The 19,168-nt window shown below is 41.6% G+C and overlaps 1 protein-coding gene across 1 annotated transcript in view; it reads right to left on the bottom strand.

The window, feature by feature from the left end:
* Positions 1–2,706: 2,706 nt before the first annotated feature.
* The window catches only part of LOC116705941 (dermatan-sulfate epimerase), a 29,005-nt gene continuing 12,543 nt past the window's right edge, over positions 2,707–19,168 (bottom strand). Inside the window, 8 exon segments of the mRNA XM_074783888.1 lie at positions 2,707–3,786; positions 3,789–3,839; positions 3,842–4,320; positions 4,322–4,408; positions 4,410–4,583; positions 4,585–4,881; positions 6,548–6,755; positions 10,341–10,580. Of these exon segments, the coding sequence (XP_074639989.1) occupies positions 3,236–3,786; positions 3,789–3,839; positions 3,842–4,320; positions 4,322–4,408; positions 4,410–4,583; positions 4,585–4,881; positions 6,548–6,755; positions 10,341–10,580 (2,087 nt within the window). The 3' untranslated portion in view covers positions 2,707–3,235.

Here is a 19,168-nt window from a genome sequence, read left to right as displayed (position 1 = left end):
GTGAATGAAATAATTACGTTTTACTACTATGCCATGTTATGAGTTATTGAAGCACCTGGGCAACTCAAGTGTATAATTAAACACGTTAAATTTTACATTTTGGTGTTATTTAGTTTTTCTAAAGATATCCTAACACAGTACCTGCATTAAAATTGCAATTAGGTATTTATCATGACAGATTATAGAGTTTAGAATCTTGCGGTTCCAGTACTTTTGGAATCCCGGCAGTTGTAGTGTTAATGTTTGAGACCGCTACTCGGAAAGAAAGAAAATCAAAACAGCTGTTCCCTTTTTATTTAGTTGCTTGGTTTTATTTTAAATTTATCCACTAGTTTTATCTTGTGTTAAAATCATGGCTAACATGCTATTTCTAATCGTTTTTAAATTTTTATTTTATTTCTGGAAATCAACTCGCGACCCCCCCTCTCTGGCTCGCGACCCCCACTTCGGGAATCACTGACATAGACCACACCACTATTCTGATATAATAAAAAAAACTTTCAAACACATGTTCCAATGAGACGAGCCGCTGCGTGGCCAGCAGAGGGCAGCATTGTACATCCTAACACATTTAAAAAGGCCTCATCGTGACCAAGTGGTGTTCTTCAATCTGTGGTCCATGTTCTATCAGGGCCGGGTTCAAATGTTTGTCACAATGAGGTTTCATTTGTCAGGGAGAAGTTATTAAATCCGTTCTCACTTCCATCCTCCCGGCGATCGGACCAGGCCAGCCACAACAGAGGTCACTTTTTATATAAGGGAAGCCATATGGCCCACATCTGGACGCCATTATCTTCTCAATCAAAACACAACAGACCCACAGCATTTCTGCGAGGAGAAGAATGCGAAGAAATTGGTTTTATTTCACTCTCTAACCGGTGAGTGAGTTAAAGGAGCTGATGAAAGTCAATGAAAGGCCTCAGGATCTCAGCTAATGAATAACTAGGGTACACCGGAGCTGAGTGAGGACCCCCTCACTCAAAACACTGACCCATAAGATAAATCAGCGGCTGACAGCAACCAATAAATCATAACAATAATGATAACTACAAAATTCCGTAAAAATTTTATCAGTGTGGCTACTACCTGGTGCACATCTGAAAGTGTTAAGATACAGAACTGACCCCTGATGGGTTCTTTGCTGGAGTTTGTCAGGGTTTCTACAGGTTTCAGCAAGTCCAATTAAAGACCTTTTTAAGACCATTTTTAACTTCTTTTTTCTTTTTTTACTCAGTAATGATGTGTTTTCAAATGTAGCCACTTTAAACAAAACATATTAAAGTAAAATGACCCATTTGAAAAACTACTTTAAAAAGTCAAAGTACACAAAAAGAATACTCAACTACAGTAACACCAGTGATTGAAATGTATTACTTTCCCCCTCTGTGCTCTCCTTGCTTTTCTCCGTCAAAATGTTGTGACGTTTTGATGTCAACGTATCTGTGTAATGTGTTGATATGACTGTCGATGGTAATTGTTGAGTTTGTTTAGATAAGCCAAATTGTAATTATATAAGTGATTTATGGTTGGACTGTGGAGCTAAAGCTACGCTAGTTATTTCGCAATTATTTCTGAGACAATCGTACAGTAACATTTGGAGTTGTTACAGCTCTGAGTCCAACGTACTGTAGAACTCATACCCATATTTTTGAGTTTAAACCTTCACTTGACAAACACTCAATCAATGCACACTTATGCATGTGGTAATTTTATTTACAAATGCTAAAAAAAAAAACACCATAAAAATATATCTTGCTTTGTCATATATATACATTTAAATGTATTTCCTATGAAGTGTGTAGACAGGACAGATGTCAGGTACAGATGTGGCTGTGACTGGATCATAGTGGCTAAAGATCTCAGGTACACGGCCGGCCCGGACCTCTGGACTCCACACAGACGCAGACTTGGAAAGCTCCACAGAAGCTTCCACATCGGAGGGGGGGGGGCCTGGTTTTGTCCTGGTAATTCATCAATTCCTATTTGGAATCACTTGTTAGGTTTTCCTGAGCACCCATTAGGTCAATCTCCAAATATTTGGCCACAGTTAAAAAAATAAATAAATAATCAGAGTTTCAAGAAGACACTCATTATATATTCTGAGGGGAAGAAACTCGGTAGAAATTTCTAGAAAAAGTCATAATATTATGAGAATAAAGTTGAAAGAATACTATCCTGAGGCATATTTATGATTTTGGGCTATATAAATTAAATAGAAGAAGTCATATTAGGAGAGTAAAGTTGTAATCTCTAAAAAGAAATATGAGAACAAAAATCATAATATTGTAAAAATGAACTCATAATTAAAAAAAAGTCATAAAAGTATCAACAATTTCAGGGAATAAAAATCCTAATACTACATTATGAGAAAAAAATTAATGTTGAGGAAATACAAATCTAATCTATGTAAGTGGCTTTTGGGGGAAAAAGTGATAATATTAGGAGAATCATCAGAGAAGTCTTCATTTCAAGATTTTACAATCAAACATGTAACATCCTGCAACATTGTTTTCATTTTATTCCATGTTCTAAAATCTATGCTTATAGATATAAACCAATAACTTCATAACATTTACAACCCTCGTCTGAAGAGTAAAAGCTGACAGACTGCAGATATAAGGATTTAAAAAAGAATCTCATAACATTATGACTTTGTTCGATCCTTGAAATACTGCAACTTTTTTCTCAAAATGTTATTTTTATTTACCAGGATATCTCAGATTTTTATTTTTTATTTTCTAAATGTGTCCCAAATACTGTGTCCTAAGATCTGGTTCTGACTGAGGTGTGGGGGGTGCAGAACAACAGCTCATTGGATCTGTAGTTAGGGCTGGGTATCATTCAAAACAATGTAATACTGGTACCAATACCAGTACTGTGACTTTGGTACCGCACACAGTAAACAGTAAACAATACTTTTTGCATTACCAAAGTTACACATTTACAAAGAAACCTTTTTATATATTTTTACGTAGAGTTTTTCCTGCGTGTCTCTATGACGTGTAACGTCAGACAGCCAATCACAGACACCATCAGATCTTGGTAGAAGCATTCTGCATGCTGATTGGCTCACTGACTCCGATGATATTTACTCCTTAGGTATTGTAATTGGGTAAAAATGGCAAGGCATTTTTTGATACTCGATACTAAGGAGGCAATTTGGTCGCTGCCTAAAAAGAACTGAATTTGGTACCCAGCCCTACCTGAAGTTAGACGACCCCTCGCCCTCCTGGCGTTAACACTGCGTGTGCGAGCAGGAGGAGTACAGGTACAGTAAGATGAAGCAGTCGATCAGGAGGATGGTGTAGAAACATCTCTGCGTGTGCAAACTGCGACCTTTCTGGAAGCGAGTCAGTAACACGGCCAGCAGCAGAAAGAAGGTGGCGGTGTTCAGGAGCAGGAAGAGTCGGATGTAGGAGGCGGTGCTGTTCAGACCCTCGCTGCCTGCCGTGGCCACCATGTGAACCTCGTTGAATTTGCGGCCCTTGACAAAGGCCCCCTTTCTGTTTTTGCGGCCGTCTGTGTAATCCATAAAGGCCCGCGAATCTCCCTCTCCCTCCTCCGGACTGTCCTCATACGTACGCTTTGACCCTCTGTCTTCTTTTTTCCATTCCCCCAAATCGTGAAAAAATGTCGGAGAGTCCCGAAAGTTCTCCCCAAGGTTCCCTCTTTCCCCTTTACCCTTGCCCTTTTTTTTTGGGACAGGGCGAACTTTCTGATACCCCTCCGTTTTCTTGTGGGGAATGGAGGGGGCGTCCGCATCTTACAAGCTAGCGGTGTTGAGAACCGCCCGGGGAGGGGTCTCTCCATCTGCGGGGAAAGGGGTTTGGGACGGTGGGGTTGCCCTCCATCATTGAGTACTCCTCGCCCCCTCGGGGAGCGTCTTCCCCGTCCCCGCCTTCTCGAACACAATCTTTTTGTTCCAGCGCCCAGGGGAAACAGAGCTTGCTGCTGACCCCTCTCCCCCAGGTAAGGTGAGGTGGATCCCTTGGTGGCCAGGTAAAACCATCTCGGGGTCGTCCCCCCCTAACTAAAGCTTGCCTCCAGCCTGGTCCAAAAAAATGTGGGCCCCCCGGGTGTTGGGTACCTAAATGGCTTTGGATTCCTATTTGGACCTTGAAAGGGTTTCCCCTCGGGGATTCCAGAAACCACCACCCTTGTTATGTAGCCGTGTCATCCATCCAAAACATCTTATACCGATCCTCACCGTGTGATACAAACGCTCCATGAACACCGTCCACCCTTTTTACCCGGAAAGGGAGTTCCGGTTTTGGAAAAAGGGGGGTTATGGCTCCGGGTGGGCTGTTGGTCCAGGGATGTGGTCCCGAGGGGCAGGGCTTTGGGGGAAAAAGGGGCAGTTTTCCCCTGGAAGTTTCGGGTCTTTGCCTGGTTATAACCGAAGTCCCCCACCACGGATGAAAACCATTCCCCGTCTCTCCGGGCGGGGTTCCCCCGCCTGGGCATCCGCCGCCAACCCCACCTTGTACTTCAGCCACTTGGAATCGCAGGCTTCCGTAACCTGTCCAGCCCACGGCTTAAAGCAACTCCCTGAGATGGCGGAGCGAAACAACACCGCATTTTTTCAACAAGGATTTGGGGCCGTACAGTGCCTCCGGATGAAAAGGGGGCCATTGGGGGCAAAGGTGAAGTGTTTTGATCCCGGGGCCGTGGCCGGGGTTTAAAGTTCCTCCACCCTTTATCCCCCCCCTTGTATTGTTTATTTTAAGTGCAAGATGGGCCCCCCCCCAGTTCCCTGACTTTAAGGGGAGGAACTGCGGTTGGTGTCAGCAGGGGAAGCGCTCGTACGTCCCACCCCCCCTAAGTTGGGATTGGGACGTTCCGAAATCTGAAGGAGGCTTTGGAAACAGTCCTGGGTCATACCTGCAGAATAATACCATGAGAAGAGGGATATCAGATGGATGACATACCAATATGGGCATCAATAATCAAAAGCAACCCCTGATGGATATTCCTATCAGTTTTCCAGAGGTTATTATGTGATTACAAATTGCAATTACACTTTTGGTGTCCCCAGTTTTTATCAACCTGCTTTATTTACATGTACCGTGCATATGTGATTCCCTTTGTTTTCCCAGAATGCCTTTTGGCAACCCTGAGGGAAAAGCTGTGACGGTGCTGCTTTCAAGGAACAGTTCAGATCATTAGTACATATCAAGACCATTATCACTGTCTGTCGGCTAAACAAATCGCTAGAATAGGCATGCACGATATTGGGAAAAAACTGACATTGCAATATTTTCCCCCCTGCATATACACTCACCGGCCACTTTATTAGGACACACTGTCCAACTGCTCGTTAACACTTAATTTCTAAGCAGCCAATCACATGGCGGCAACTCAGTGCATTAGGCATGTAGACATGGTCAAGAGAATCTCCTGCAGTTCAAACCGAGCATCAGTATGGGGAAGAAAGGTGATTTGAGTGACTTGAACGTGGCATGATTGTTGGTGCCAGAAGGGCTGGTCTGAGTATTTCAGAAACTGCTAATCTACTGGGATTTTCACGCACAACCATCTCTAGGGTTACAGAGAATGGTCCGAAAAAGAAAAAACATCAGTGAGCGGCAGTTCTGTGGGCGGAAATGCCTTGTTGATGCCAAGGTCAGAGGAGAATGGCAGACTGGTTCGAGCTGATAGAAGGGCAACAGTGACTCAAATAACCACCCGTTACAACCAAGGTGGGCAGAAGAGCATCTCTGAACGCACAGTACGTCGAACTTTGAGGCAGATGGGCTACAGCAGCAGAAGACCACATCGGGTGCCACTCCTTTCAGCTAAGAACAGGAAACTGAGACTACAATTTGCACAAGCTCATCGAATTGGACAATAGAAGATTGGAAAAACGTTGCCTGGTCTGATGAGTCTCGATTTCTGCTGCGACAGTCGGATGGTAGGGTCAGAATTTGGCGTCTACAACATGAAAGCATGGATCCATCCTGCACTTGTATCAACGGTTTAGGCTGGTGGTGGTGGTGTCATGGTGTGGGGATATTTTCTTGGCACTCTTTGGGCCCTTGGTACCATTGAACATCGTTGCAACGCCACAGCCTACCTGAGTATTGTTGCTGACCATGTCCATCCCTTTATGACCATAATGTACCCAACTTCTGATGGCTACTTTCAGCAGGATAATGCGCCATGTCATAAAGCTGGAATCATCACAGACTGGTTTTCTTGAACATGACAATGAGTTCGCTGTACTCAAATGGCCTCCACAGCCACCAGATCTCAATCCAATAGAGCATTTTTGGGGTTTGTGGTGGAACGGGAGATTCGCATCATGGATGTGCAGCCGACAAATCTGCGGCAACTGTGTGATGCCATCATGTCAATGGACCAAACTCCCTGAGGAATGCTTCCAGCCCCTTTGGTTGAATCTATGCACGAAGAATTGAGGCAGTTTGAAGGCAAAAGGGGGTCCAACCGTACTAGCATGGGTACCTAATAAAGTGACCGGTGAGGTGATATTGTGACATGAAAAAGAAAAAGTAATTTTCCTTTGTATTATAAAAATTCAGCAGCTCACCAGATGAACTCTGTGTGGAGAGTACACCACCTCTGGCCTTTCCCAGCCTGCCCTGGCCCCTCCATCACCCTGTTTTGGTGAATCAGATCTGCCAGCCAGTTTCCACTGCCATTACGTAACACATAGCGGTCCAAGAAGACCAGCTGGCTCTCCGGCCCGTAGAACCAGTTGTAGTTGGAATCTGCAATGGCTACAGTCCGCTGAAATCCTGATGAGATGGTGGAATAAAATGAGATGACATGATGCTGATGTTGAAGTTTATAGTGCCAAAAATGCATAAAAATATCACTTCAAACGATATGCTGATTCTTGGTAAATTCCAGCACACTACCGCACACAGCTCAGTACAAAATATTTGGCCTGTGACAACGGATCTGAAACAAAAGTGCCCACCCAGCGTGAACCTCAGTCCCGTCTGCTGTGACCCAGCTCAGTCCCAAACCAAGCACAAATGGTTCACACTGTCTTGTTGTCTGTAATTATGTGAGGCAAGCCTTGCACTCTGTGGTCAGCGGGTTCTTAGAAACCAGCTATCGGAACTACAGCATGTAATCACAGTCAATCATCTGTCAACCAACAACAATTGTAGACAAAAATTGCAGAAACAAAACACTTAGTCAAGTAAAGTCTTTTTTCACTATCCCTATAAGCAGGGCTAAACAAGAAACACATTCTTCAAGATATCAATTGCAGGAATTAAGCTAATGTTATTGCAGGTTAGGCAGGGATTATTTGCAATGATAAAGTCAGAATGAAGAGAAATAGTAACGTTTAATACTGTCTTGGATCTATGATGTTAACACACAGACACATACAGCGAGAGGACAGCGACCGACTGACGTTTCCCACTCGCTGCTTAGAACACTCCAGCTCCTTTCAGGGCTCTTTAACTGTGTAAGTACCACTCTTCATGCCAACACACAAGCATCCCAACACACATGGGCAGCAATAAGGCAGCAATCATCCCACAGACAACTCAGCTCCTTTCAGTGCTTAAAGTTAAAAACACACAGCTTTCACTTCAACTGCCACTTGACCTGACAGTAATTTACTTGCGCACGTCCACTTATTACTCCCTTTGTCCCTCCCAACTGGCGTTTGATCTCTTTTCTGTGCTTGAACATCATCTGATTTAGAGTTGCAACGATGAATTGATTAATCGATTAGTTGTCAACTATTAAATGAATCACCCACTATTTTGATAATCCATTAATGGGTTTGAGTCATTTTTTTTTAAAGAAAAAAGATTTCTCTGATTCCAGCATCTTAAATGTGAATATTTTCTACTTTCTTCTCTCCTCTGTGACAGTAAACTGAATATCTTTGAGTTGTGGACAAAACAAGACATTTGAGGACGTCATCTTGGGCTTTGGGAAACACTGAACCACCTTTGTAACCATGTTTTGACATTTTGATAGATTAAACAACTAATTGATTAATGGAGAAAATAATCAACAGATTAATGGACTTTGAAAATAATCGTTACTTGCAGCCCTAATCAGATGTTTCAGTTGCACTACTACAGCTGATACTTTGACGGCTTTCAGGCCTCAACATTGACTGTTATGTATTTTCTTTGGCATTTTTATGGATAATAACCTTTCGGCTACCGACGTGCTCTGTTTGACTGATATTTTAACTCTTTTCTGTTGTCAGGTTTTCATCTAAATGTATCGCAATTATAAGGAAATCTGCAAAAAAATGCAACTGAATTCTTCGAGATAAGCATTCTCCAGTCAGAAAACCATTATACCACTGCAGAAAAAGAGGGTGCAACAAGATGACATAATCTAAAGAGCGCCATAGAACCCTAGTGTAGAACATCGCCGCCGGATCTTCTGCTGGAAGTCCCTCGCAAAACTCTGTTGGTTTTGGGGAACACAAACAAACTTCGAGCTAGCAAGCTATATTTGGATGGTGCAACAATAAAGGTCTGCTCAGTACTTTTAGAAGATTGATTGCAGCAGGTTTGTGATGGCTGAATTTGAGTGGCTAGAAGGGGGCGGATGTCCACATGTGTAATTCTGTGGGAAACACTGCATATGCTTCATCATTTATTCGCTAAATCTGTTTACATTGCATTTTGCTTTTATCAAAACAAACTTTTCCACCTCAGCCAAGCGTAAAAACACTTTTTTGCGCAAATTTCAAACCTTTTTTAAAGCTGAAAACAGATGGCTGGTAACGCACCTAGTAATGCAAACACTCAAGTCTTTAGCCTCTCTCAGATCACTCATGCTGCTACTGTGGATCCAGATCCAAGACTCTCCTGGCTGATGTAATTAGGGGCTTTCTGAGTACAGCGGTGCTGCTCAGCCACAACACACCAACTGTTGGCAGGGGGCTGTGAAATGTCCGAGGCTGACCTAGAGGCCCCCTCCTCGGCTGCTGCCCTCCCCCTGACCTGCAGAACTCCCAGGACACCACATATCCTGCAGATCTCTGCTCAGCTCTGAAAGGCATCCAGGAAGGTAATAACCACACGCATGCATACCCCATATTGGCTCAGAGGAGAAGCTGCTCTCACAATGTTGTTTTCAGTCTAATCCAATACATCCAACTTCTGGAATAGAGCATTCTCAGTAGGACTAACCCGATGTGTCAGTCACTCATAGCTAAGTCAACCCTTACTCACAGATGTTGACCTGCTCTGTGATTGGGTGGCTTTCAGGGCTGCACACTATATTGATTTTTTTTTATTGCCGTAGCAATTTTAACTGGCGCAATACACATATTGTGAAAGACACTTTTTTTAGATTTTTTTTGTTATTTGAAAAACAATACAAGTATAAAACTGCATTTTAAACTGGTATAAACTGATTTAAACTCACATTCTTTTTTTAGTGGTGCCTTTCATATTCAAAGGACTGTGTGAAATGATTTCCTTTCATTTGTTTTAAAATCAACCCTTGTTGTATTTTATCAGAATACTGAAAGCAGCCAAATTGGAGAAATTAGTACATTTTAGTATTTGTTAATGTATCGGAAGTAATGTTGTTTTCGCGATATTGTTATCGTATATTTTCCTCATATCGTGCAGCCCTCCTGGCTTTATACCCTGACTCCCAACCAGGGGTCCTCGTACCCCAGGGAGTACTTCTGCGGTTGCCAGAGGGTACGTGGAAAGATTGAAGAAAAGCTCCACTCCATTTGAAAAAATTGAAATTATGATTTGATTAAAAGAATATATCCACATATAAATATTAAGTCAACTGTAACACCTGAACACTACATGTTGCAGTTATATCAGAGTGTGTGAAACCTAGTTAGCAATGTAGCACGGAAGTTTAAACGGGTAGTCAAAAGTAATGACAGGACAGTTTATTAGCTAAAAGTAATTGAGAAATAGTTACAATAGTTAGTTTTTAGTAATGTTAATGTTAGTCTTCTGCTTCACTCCACGTAGCAGTAGCCTAGTAGGCTAGTTTTAGTATGATTGCTGACCAAACTGACTAACAATGTGGCATTTGTATTTATTTTTTATACTTATTTTGTTTTTACTTAAGGCAGTATTTATGAGCCAAGTGTTTGTACGGATGAACGACAATAAAAGCATTCACAGTATAATTGTATGAAGATAATAACTTGTATATAATTTATATAACAGTTTTACATTTGAAACATACATTAGGGCTCGATGACAGGGTACGTGAGGACTGTGGGGGTACCTCGGACCACAACGGATGGGAACCACAGGCTTAGTAAATCCATTGCAGTGAAAAGGTATCACATACCTTTCCCAGCTTTTCAGAAAGTAAACTGTGCTGGCTGCAACAGGTGAAGGGCCAGTTACCTGGCAGGATGGTCCTGTACAAGAAGGCGAAGTGTTTCAGCAGCCAGGGGTGGTCGAAGTGGCTGATGGCAAAGTGGCGCTGCACCAGGAACATGTACTGGAACAGAGAGCGGGTGGTGTAAGTCCCGTAGGCCACGCCCTCATACAGGGAGCCGTCCGTCACATCCTGCAGAAGGATCATGGACTTCTCCATGATGGACAGGACCTGCTTGGTCCACAGGTAGGCCTCCTGGAGGTAACCTGGAACACAGGAAGTGGAGATGGTTTCACAGGGTAAATACTAGGGCTGGCACCACATGCTTTAGTCTGATTCGAAAACATGCTTGGATTCGTATTGCGATTTTCTTTTCCTTCTTTCACAAAAACAAAAGTTGAATAATATACTTCTAGGGATGTAACGTTATACAAATGTAACCTCACGGTTATATTGACCAAAATTATCAAGATTTTTGGTATTATTGCAGTATTTTTAAAAATGTGTTCAATATGTTCCGAAAGAAGTGATAGGCCTACACAAGCTGAAATAGTCAAGAAGTGTAACAGTGTTTATTATATTACAAAAATATAGACAAAAGGCTTGTAAAAACTATGGAAAACTGGCTGCTGAAACACCGGCCGCTCCAGTAACAACTAGAACCAGAGATATGACTTGACATAAAGTTAACTATGAAGTTATACATGTTACATGTGAAGTTGGATGTGGTTCTGAAATATAAGCAAATAATAATGCACATTAAGAAGCATCTGACTTACTATGAACATTTACAAAAACTAAAGAAACAATACTAAAAATTACATGAATTTCTCTGTAATAATTAACTTAAATGTAACATATTGCTCAGTAAAACAAACAGAGAATAAGCCACATCCATTACAGCACACATATCCATAACGGTGCAAACAGTGTAATACACCTTCATAGCTACAGTGGTGCTCAAAAGTTTACATACACATGCTTAAGTTGACTAAAAAGAGGAATAAAAAAAATCATGTTTTTGGGAAATTTATTTTAATACCTAATTAAAAAATGAGGTAAAATCCAACCTTTAAGGACACCAATTTTTTTTGTGAATGAATAACGTATTGTAAAAAAATAAATGTTCTTATTTAAAATACAGGGGTCATAGTATACATACCCCTATGTTAAATTCCCATAGAGGCAGGCAGATTTTATTATTAAAGGCCAGTTTTTTCCTGGATTCAGGATTTATGCATCCTGATAAGTTCCCTTGGCCTTTAAAAATTAAATAGCCCCACATCATCACATACTCCTTCACCATGCTTAGAGTAGGCATGGTTTTATTTCAGTTGACTAATACCTGGTTTGATTTGCTTTGAGAGATGATTTTATAGAAAGTACCCATGCCTATCTCTAAGCATGGTGAGAGTATGTGATGAGGGTGGGGCTTTTTAATTCTAAGGCCCAAAGGGGAAACTTTATCAGGATGCATAATATCCTGAACCCAGGAAATAACTGGCCTTAATAAAAAAAATCTGCCTGCCTCTAGGGGAAATTTTAACATAGGGGTATGTATACTTATGACCCCTTATTTTAAAAAAGAACATTTTTTATTTACAATACGTATTCATTCACAAAGAAAATTGGGGTCCTTAAAGGTTGGATTTTACCTCATTTTTAATTTAGGTATTAAAAAAATTTCCAAAACATATTTTTTTATTCCTCTTTTAGCAACTTAAGCATGTGTATGTAAACTTTGAGCCCACTGTAAGCACGTGGCCCAAAGGCTAGTCTGCTTTCTGGCTTGCACATATACAAAACACAAACCCGATTTTCAATGTGGACACAAGTTTATAAACAATCTGCACATCTATCAGCTATGCAATAACAAACACAGCAACGCAATATTATCCAGCCGAATATCTCTCTCTCTCTCTCTTTCTCTCTCTCTGTAATTGTTACTGTCAACATTTCTACTGTTGTTTACCGATACACCGGTAATTATTACATCCCTATATACTTCTAGAGACTGAGACATTTCTAAAAACTGACTTTTTTCTAAAAAGAATGCATCACAGACCCAATCTTGCATCGGGCGCAGCGCAAAGCCTGACGCAAGTGTCTTTGCTAGTTTAAGACCGACTCAAATCCCCGTCCAGCACCCATTAGTGCGCCCATGGGCGTGCTGGTCTTACAGGGAGGTGTGTTCAGGTGCATTCTGGGTGTCCTGGTCTTACAGGGAGGTGTGTTCAGGTGCATTCTGGGTGTGCTGGTCTTCCAGGGAGGTGTGTTAAGGTGCATTCTGGGCATGCTGGTCTCATAGGTAGGTGTGTTCAGGTGTATTCTGGGCATGCTGGTCTTACAGCGAGGTGTGTTCAGGTGCATTCTGGGTGTGCTGGTCTTCCAGGGAGGTGTGTTAAGGTGCATTCTGGGCATGCTGGTCTCATAGGTAGGTGTGTTCAGGTGTATTCTGGGCATGCTGGTCTTACAGGGAGGTGTGTACAGGTGTATTCTTGGCGTATTGCTATCTTGAGGCAGCAGGAAGGGATTGTGCCGTTGACCAACAAAAATCTGTTCTACAGTCAATAATGTTTCATGTCGTGCGCCTAGATCGGTAAAATAGGGCCCAACAAGTATTGTGGTTCAATAGTACTGAGTACTGCGATTTTCTTGTCCTTCTTAGGTTGAATAAAACACTTCTAGAGACAATATATTGTGTTTTTAGAAATGAGAGATTTCTAAAAACACATAATACAGAGAATGCACATCACATGTCAATCTGACGTTTATTTCACTTGTAAATAACAACATTTAGTGGAACATATCATGGAATTTCTGCTTTTTTTTGCTTTAGCTATGTTTCCTGGAAACGTGTATATGATGTAGTTGCTGTCGACGGTAGCGTATAAACAGGACATTTTTAGGTAAATCGTTAAAATCGGTAAAACATATTGATTCTAGTGAAAAGAATTGATTGTAAAATTGTTAAAAAAAAATCACCATGCAAACAATTTTCGTTAAGTTCAGCTATCTTTAGACAGAACACTTTCTTGCTTCTGTATTACCGGAAAGGAGAATTACATTTTTGGCACAAAGGGGAACTCCCTTGTTTCTATGTTGATACATTTAAATCAGATTAAAAGAGCTGTTTTTCATTAAAAGTGCCCCAGCCTACAATCACTGCCGACACGTATTATACATAGCAACATAACATAAATAGATTTCTACTGTGCAGTTATCGTTTTTTCCATGAAAGTGCTTCACTTATTTATACATATTTGCAACAAGACTTAAAATGAGAGATCCTGCATTACAAAGTGACTCAGGCGCCGTGTTATATAGTATATTAGAGTGTGTATGTGTGTGTGTGTGTTATGTCACTAATGGAATGAATGAAACACAGCATTCCAGCCAACAACGTCTTAGTCTGTTACCTGGAGAAACCTTCCACACACACAATTTAGCTGTGGGGATGGAAAGCATGACTCCGCCAGGGCACACCACACCGTGTATACTCTCTGACACACACCAGATCACACACACATAGCCTTTACTATGAGAACAAGCAACCACATAAACGCTCTAGCTCCATTCGTTGAGGAATCCTGGGGCCATCGTTGGTAACTGGCCAGCTCCCGCCCACAGGGGTCGTCCCCAACACTGTTTGGTTTTGGGGCTGGTCTACACAGAGCAGGTATTTACCATCAAACAGGAACTCTTGGCGCGCACAAAAAACATATTTGCACAAACAGAGTTTTACGCAGTCCAGGGCCGCACGTTCAACATATTTCATTCTCATTCAAAGCTTTCTGGGAAAAATACACACAACGTTTGAGAAACAACCGGGTTCAAGTTACTTTAACTCTGGACCATCTACACACTGGTCCAGTTTTAGGGTTGTGCGACATTTTGATTTCAATAATTCTGATTCCAATTCTTCCTTTCGATTTTGGATTTGATCAATTCTTGTTGCCGATTCTTTGAGGGGTGGAGCTGAAACAGGTCCCATGCTTATTTTACAAATAAGAGGAACATTTTATTTGGACTCTATGGTGATTTACAGTTTTACAGGGCTTTTTCAACGTGAAATAAAGCCACACAACACAACAAGCCCCTGGAAGAACGGTGGCCGCTACGGAAACCAAAACGTGCGTGTGTCAAACTTGGAACCGATGATCAGATTAAAAACCGAGTGCAACCTTCCAAATGATTCCAATGGAATCGTATTTTCATTGGAAGTGTTTGGAAAATTTGGTTTTGAAGCCGATCATTGTAATAATGTAATTTAGTTGGAACCGGTTCTCGATGCCCAATCCTATCCAGGTTGCTGTTGCACGGCTGAACCGGTCCAGCAGGATGACTCCCATCACTCCTATCCTACCCTCTATACAGGGGCTTCCTATCAAGTTGTGGATTCGTTTTAAGGTTGGTGTTCTGACATGTAGAGCCCTGCATGGTCAGGCACCATGTGACCACATCTGACCTGCTCCATCCTTACATTATCAGTTGGTCACTCTTATCTTCTGACCAGGGTTAATTCAATTTCAATTCAATTTTATTTATAGTATCAATTCATAACAAGAGTTATCTCAAAACACTTTACAGATAGAGTAGGTCTAGACCACACTCCAGAATTTACAAGGACCCAACAGTTCTAGTAGTTTCCTTTAGTAGTTACTGGTCCCTCGCACTCAAAAACTGAAAGCGCTGGGCGCCTGGATAGCTCAGTCGACTCCGACCTGCGGCTCTTTGCTGCATGTCATCCCCCCCCCTCTCCCGCTGTCATTTCTTCAGCTGTCCTGTCAATAAAGGCCTAAAAAAGTGCCCATGCCTTTGAAGTGGTTTGCTCGGACTCTGTGGAACGCCCTTGCTATTCTTTTATGTTTTGTGTTCTCTGTTGATGCTTTTAGAGCAACAACTCTTTTTCCACAAATATAAAAACCACCTCAAGAGAGCGTGAAAACGTTTTAGTGCAACTGAGAAAGTTTTATCAAAATGTTGCCGTTTCCATCCAGCTTTTGTAATGCGATGCTTCAAAATGCACCAAAAAATAAGTGCATGAAAACACAACTAAAGAGAATGCAATTTAGATGTTCAGCAGTAGCATCAGCAGCTTGTTATTTAAATAAAAATATAAAAAATAAACAGAACTGAAAATGGCCAGTAAGCAGGAGCAAGGTCAGTCACCATAACTGAACCAAGAAAAGGAAGTACCATGTACTGGAACTCCAATGTCATCAACACTAAATCTAAGGAAAATGATGACACAGTGCTGAACATACGACTAAAATTACTGAAATACCAAACACGATAACAAGAAAGGAGAAATAAAAAGAGAGAATGATCACCACATTAAAAGGAAAAACACATACCAGACAAACTCCATCATACATGCACTTGGTGTACAGTAACTCTCAGCTCTAATTTCCCCCCAGTCTACTGATGTGGCTGGCTTGCCTAATGACTAACAGAGGGGATAATGCTGCTGAGGGATGTGGCTGGACACCCACATCCCTCCCTCAGCACACATTATGTCTACAGGAATGTGAAAGGTCAAGGGGATTTGTTGTTTCCAACAACGCTCGTTGACTTATTCTCTGCTCGGCCTTCAGTTTGTCTGCACATCAGAGCGCACGGCAAGCATCTTGTGTAAAACTGACCTCGTTGCTGGCCTTTTGTTTTCTCATCTGTTTAATATCAGGGGCAGGACCGAGTCAATGATGAAATACTATGTTTAGTCTGACTGCTCAATGGTTGGGGGAGGTGCATTCATGTGACGTGGTATAGGCTTCAAATGAAAAGCAGTGATAGAGTGACAGAGGAAAGGAGAGGAGCAGGAGTTTGGGGGATATTTGTAACAATGGAACGGCACAGCGCAGAGCGGTTTTACCGCGGGTCATGTGTAGGCCGCTTAAGCAAGACTCTGTTGCTGGCCAGTGGGAAGGATGTGACGGACAGGGGAGGTGGGGTTTACTATGAACTGTGGGTAAACTGCACAGTCAAATTGAACTTTCAGCTTCATGCACCAACAAGCAAACACCCGTATCTGGAATGTGCTGCTCCTTCCTATGTGCTTATCTACACCAAAGTCTGTCACTGCTCTCACAGACAGCAGCATGCATATTTCCAATTTCAGTGAGTGAAATGAATTGCTCATTCTAATAGCATTTTGCCCTAAAGTTATTTTAGGGTCTAACAGTCAGCAATGGGGCCTTAAGTTTGTATCAGATAATTAATAAAGAAGAAGACAGAGCTAGTTATTCCTTCTGGTAGTGGTCATTGGAAACTTTCCATTTATACACAGGCAACTTGGCAGAATAATATTTGGACATAATGTCATCCCTTTGCACAGGAAATGAATGATACATATACAAAAATGGAATGCAGTCAGGCCTCTGCACAGTGTTCAGCCAGACACTTGAGTGAGACTGCTAAATGAAGCAGTTAAATGAGAGTATTGCAAATAGATTATGTGTGAGCAATCTTCTAAGAAGCTATTGTGTTTACCCCTGCTAGATCTAAACTATAATCTCCACATGAGGGCTGCTGTTTTTGCCATCGTAAAAACCGAGCAGGTAACAGACAGATTCAGTGTTTCCTAAGCGCAACATGAAATGAACTGAAGCCAAAACAAGTCCATTCCATCAGGCCACAACCTATATCCACAATGTTTTGGATTTGTTCAGGTGCCGCTGGAAATTGTGCCGGATGTCCCTCATTTTCAACCTGTTGTCCATCTCCTTCCTCTGGCTCTGTGGTGGATTTCTGAGGACTATGGTTACCTGCTCCTCAGATCTCTGCAGGGTAAATCCAGACAGCTAGCTAGACTATCTGTCCAATCGGAGTTTGCTGTTGCACGACTAAAACTACTTTTGAACGTACACATGTTCCACCAAAACAAGTTATTGAGTCCGGCCCAGGACGATTGTGATTGGTTTAAAGAGATACCAATAAACCAGAGCACGTTTTTCTCCCATCCCGGAATATTGTGTGGACTCGCCAGACCCTCCACAGCGCTGGTCTGGCATTGCGAGACTAATCAGGCCATAACTCTCCTCAGTGTCCACAGAGCGTTGCGCCTGTTGTTACCCTCTACGAAAAAAGCCTCAGATAAAAACCGCTGAGACCACAGCGGCTCTCTGTAAACCAGCCGTCACTACGTTCACATCAGGGCTGGATCTTTTCAACCAGAAATCAAGATAGCTGCATGCAAAGCAAGCTGCACTGCAGGCATTTACCTTCTGAAAACCTTTCTCTGCTGCCGCTTTCAATATGTAGTGCATGACATTGGTGCAAAAAGACACAATCATGTTGGCTCTCACAAAGGAAATGCTGCAGAGAATTAAGCCCGGACCTGAAGGCACAATGTGCAAAAGCTCATCTGCAGAACAGTTACAAAGGATTATTATGATGGATAGAAAATGAATCTATGAAAACTATTCCCATGATAAACAATGAATCATTTTACTCATGCTTGTGTATATACAGTGCATACTTTATATACTGACATTATTTGAACTAAACAAAGTTAAAGTAACCTTTAGAGCAGAAATAATGAGTTAATTCAGTAGATGATTGATGGAAAATGAATCAGCAGCTACTCATTTAATAAAAAATGAGTCACAGTCAAGTTCCAGCTTCTCAAATGTGAAGACAACATGATTGTCTGATTAAGTGAGAAACATATTGGGAGATTAATCAAGATGACAAGGATTGTTAGTTGCAGCCCTACCAACTCTATAACTATCTATTTAACCTGTTATCTATCTAAATCTGTGGGTATGTTGTGTGAACTTTGAAACCCAATGTTTAGGAAATATTTAGTTGAATCATTGATATATATCAATGATTCAACTAAATATTTCCTGTTTCTATGGTACCGCTGACGGTGACTACGTCACATTTGTTTCCAGTAAAACAGAGCGAAAGCAGAAAAAACAAAGTCCATTTGTTTAAAATGTCTCATGATATATTGTCTCTAAAAGTGTATTATTCAACTTGTATTTGTTCAAGAAGGACAAGAGAATCACAATACTTCTAGAATAACAATAAATGAAAATCCCATGATATAAATCATGGGAATCGGGAAAATATCAAATCGGGATAAAAGTATACCGTCCCAGCCCTTTAACATTTCATAATCTGGAGTGCTATGTCAAAAATGACATTTTTTACTGTAATCCCTTTACAACAGCACCTTAGCTGGGTGTAAACCTTGAATCAGCCCTGAGACCATGTGAGACTAAACCCAGACTAATGAAAGTTCTTTAGTTGAGTTGAAGCTTGTTAATGCTGAGGTAAGCAAAGCAGGTTCCTAAAGCTGCACACAGAACTGCAACGAGCTCGCTGGCTGAGAGAAGGAGGAAATCACTAGTTGTTTCATATCAGAGCCGATGAAGAGTTTTTGATTGAAGATATAAAGGAAATACAAGGGGATATTCCTATCCCCCAATCCTCCCTTGGTGGATGTGAATCTCTTTCTACCAAAGTTCATCACTATCTTAGCCGCTGGTTGTAAAGGTCTCCTGCTCTGGACCAAAGTGTTGACACACAGTACAAACTGACCAACATGCTCCTCTTTGGGCTCTGGGACAGGGCCGGAGCTCCTGGGGCCCATGTTTTCTCAAAAGCCCTTAATCTTTGAGGTTTTTAAAATAACTTCAACTTTGTGTCATTTCCCCTCAGACTGGATGCCAAATCATTACTGGGAAAATATTGCCTTTTTTTCAAATTAGTAATGCAGTGCACGCCAAATTCTGACCCTACTAATCTTATGTAACTGTAAAATAATAACATCAGACAATTATTGGCTCTATTTAGGTGGCAGGAAGGAAAAAGGTCATCCTCAACATGGTTTGTGTTCTGGTTT

The sequence above is a fragment of the Etheostoma spectabile genome, chromosome 18, assembly GCF_008692095.1.
Source record: "Etheostoma spectabile isolate EspeVRDwgs_2016 chromosome 18, UIUC_Espe_1.0, whole genome shotgun sequence".
Lineage (NCBI taxonomy): Eukaryota > Metazoa > Chordata > Actinopteri > Perciformes > Percidae > Etheostoma > Etheostoma spectabile.
Note: the sequence above shows the minus strand (reverse complement) of the source record. Positions and strands in the feature narration are given on the sequence as shown.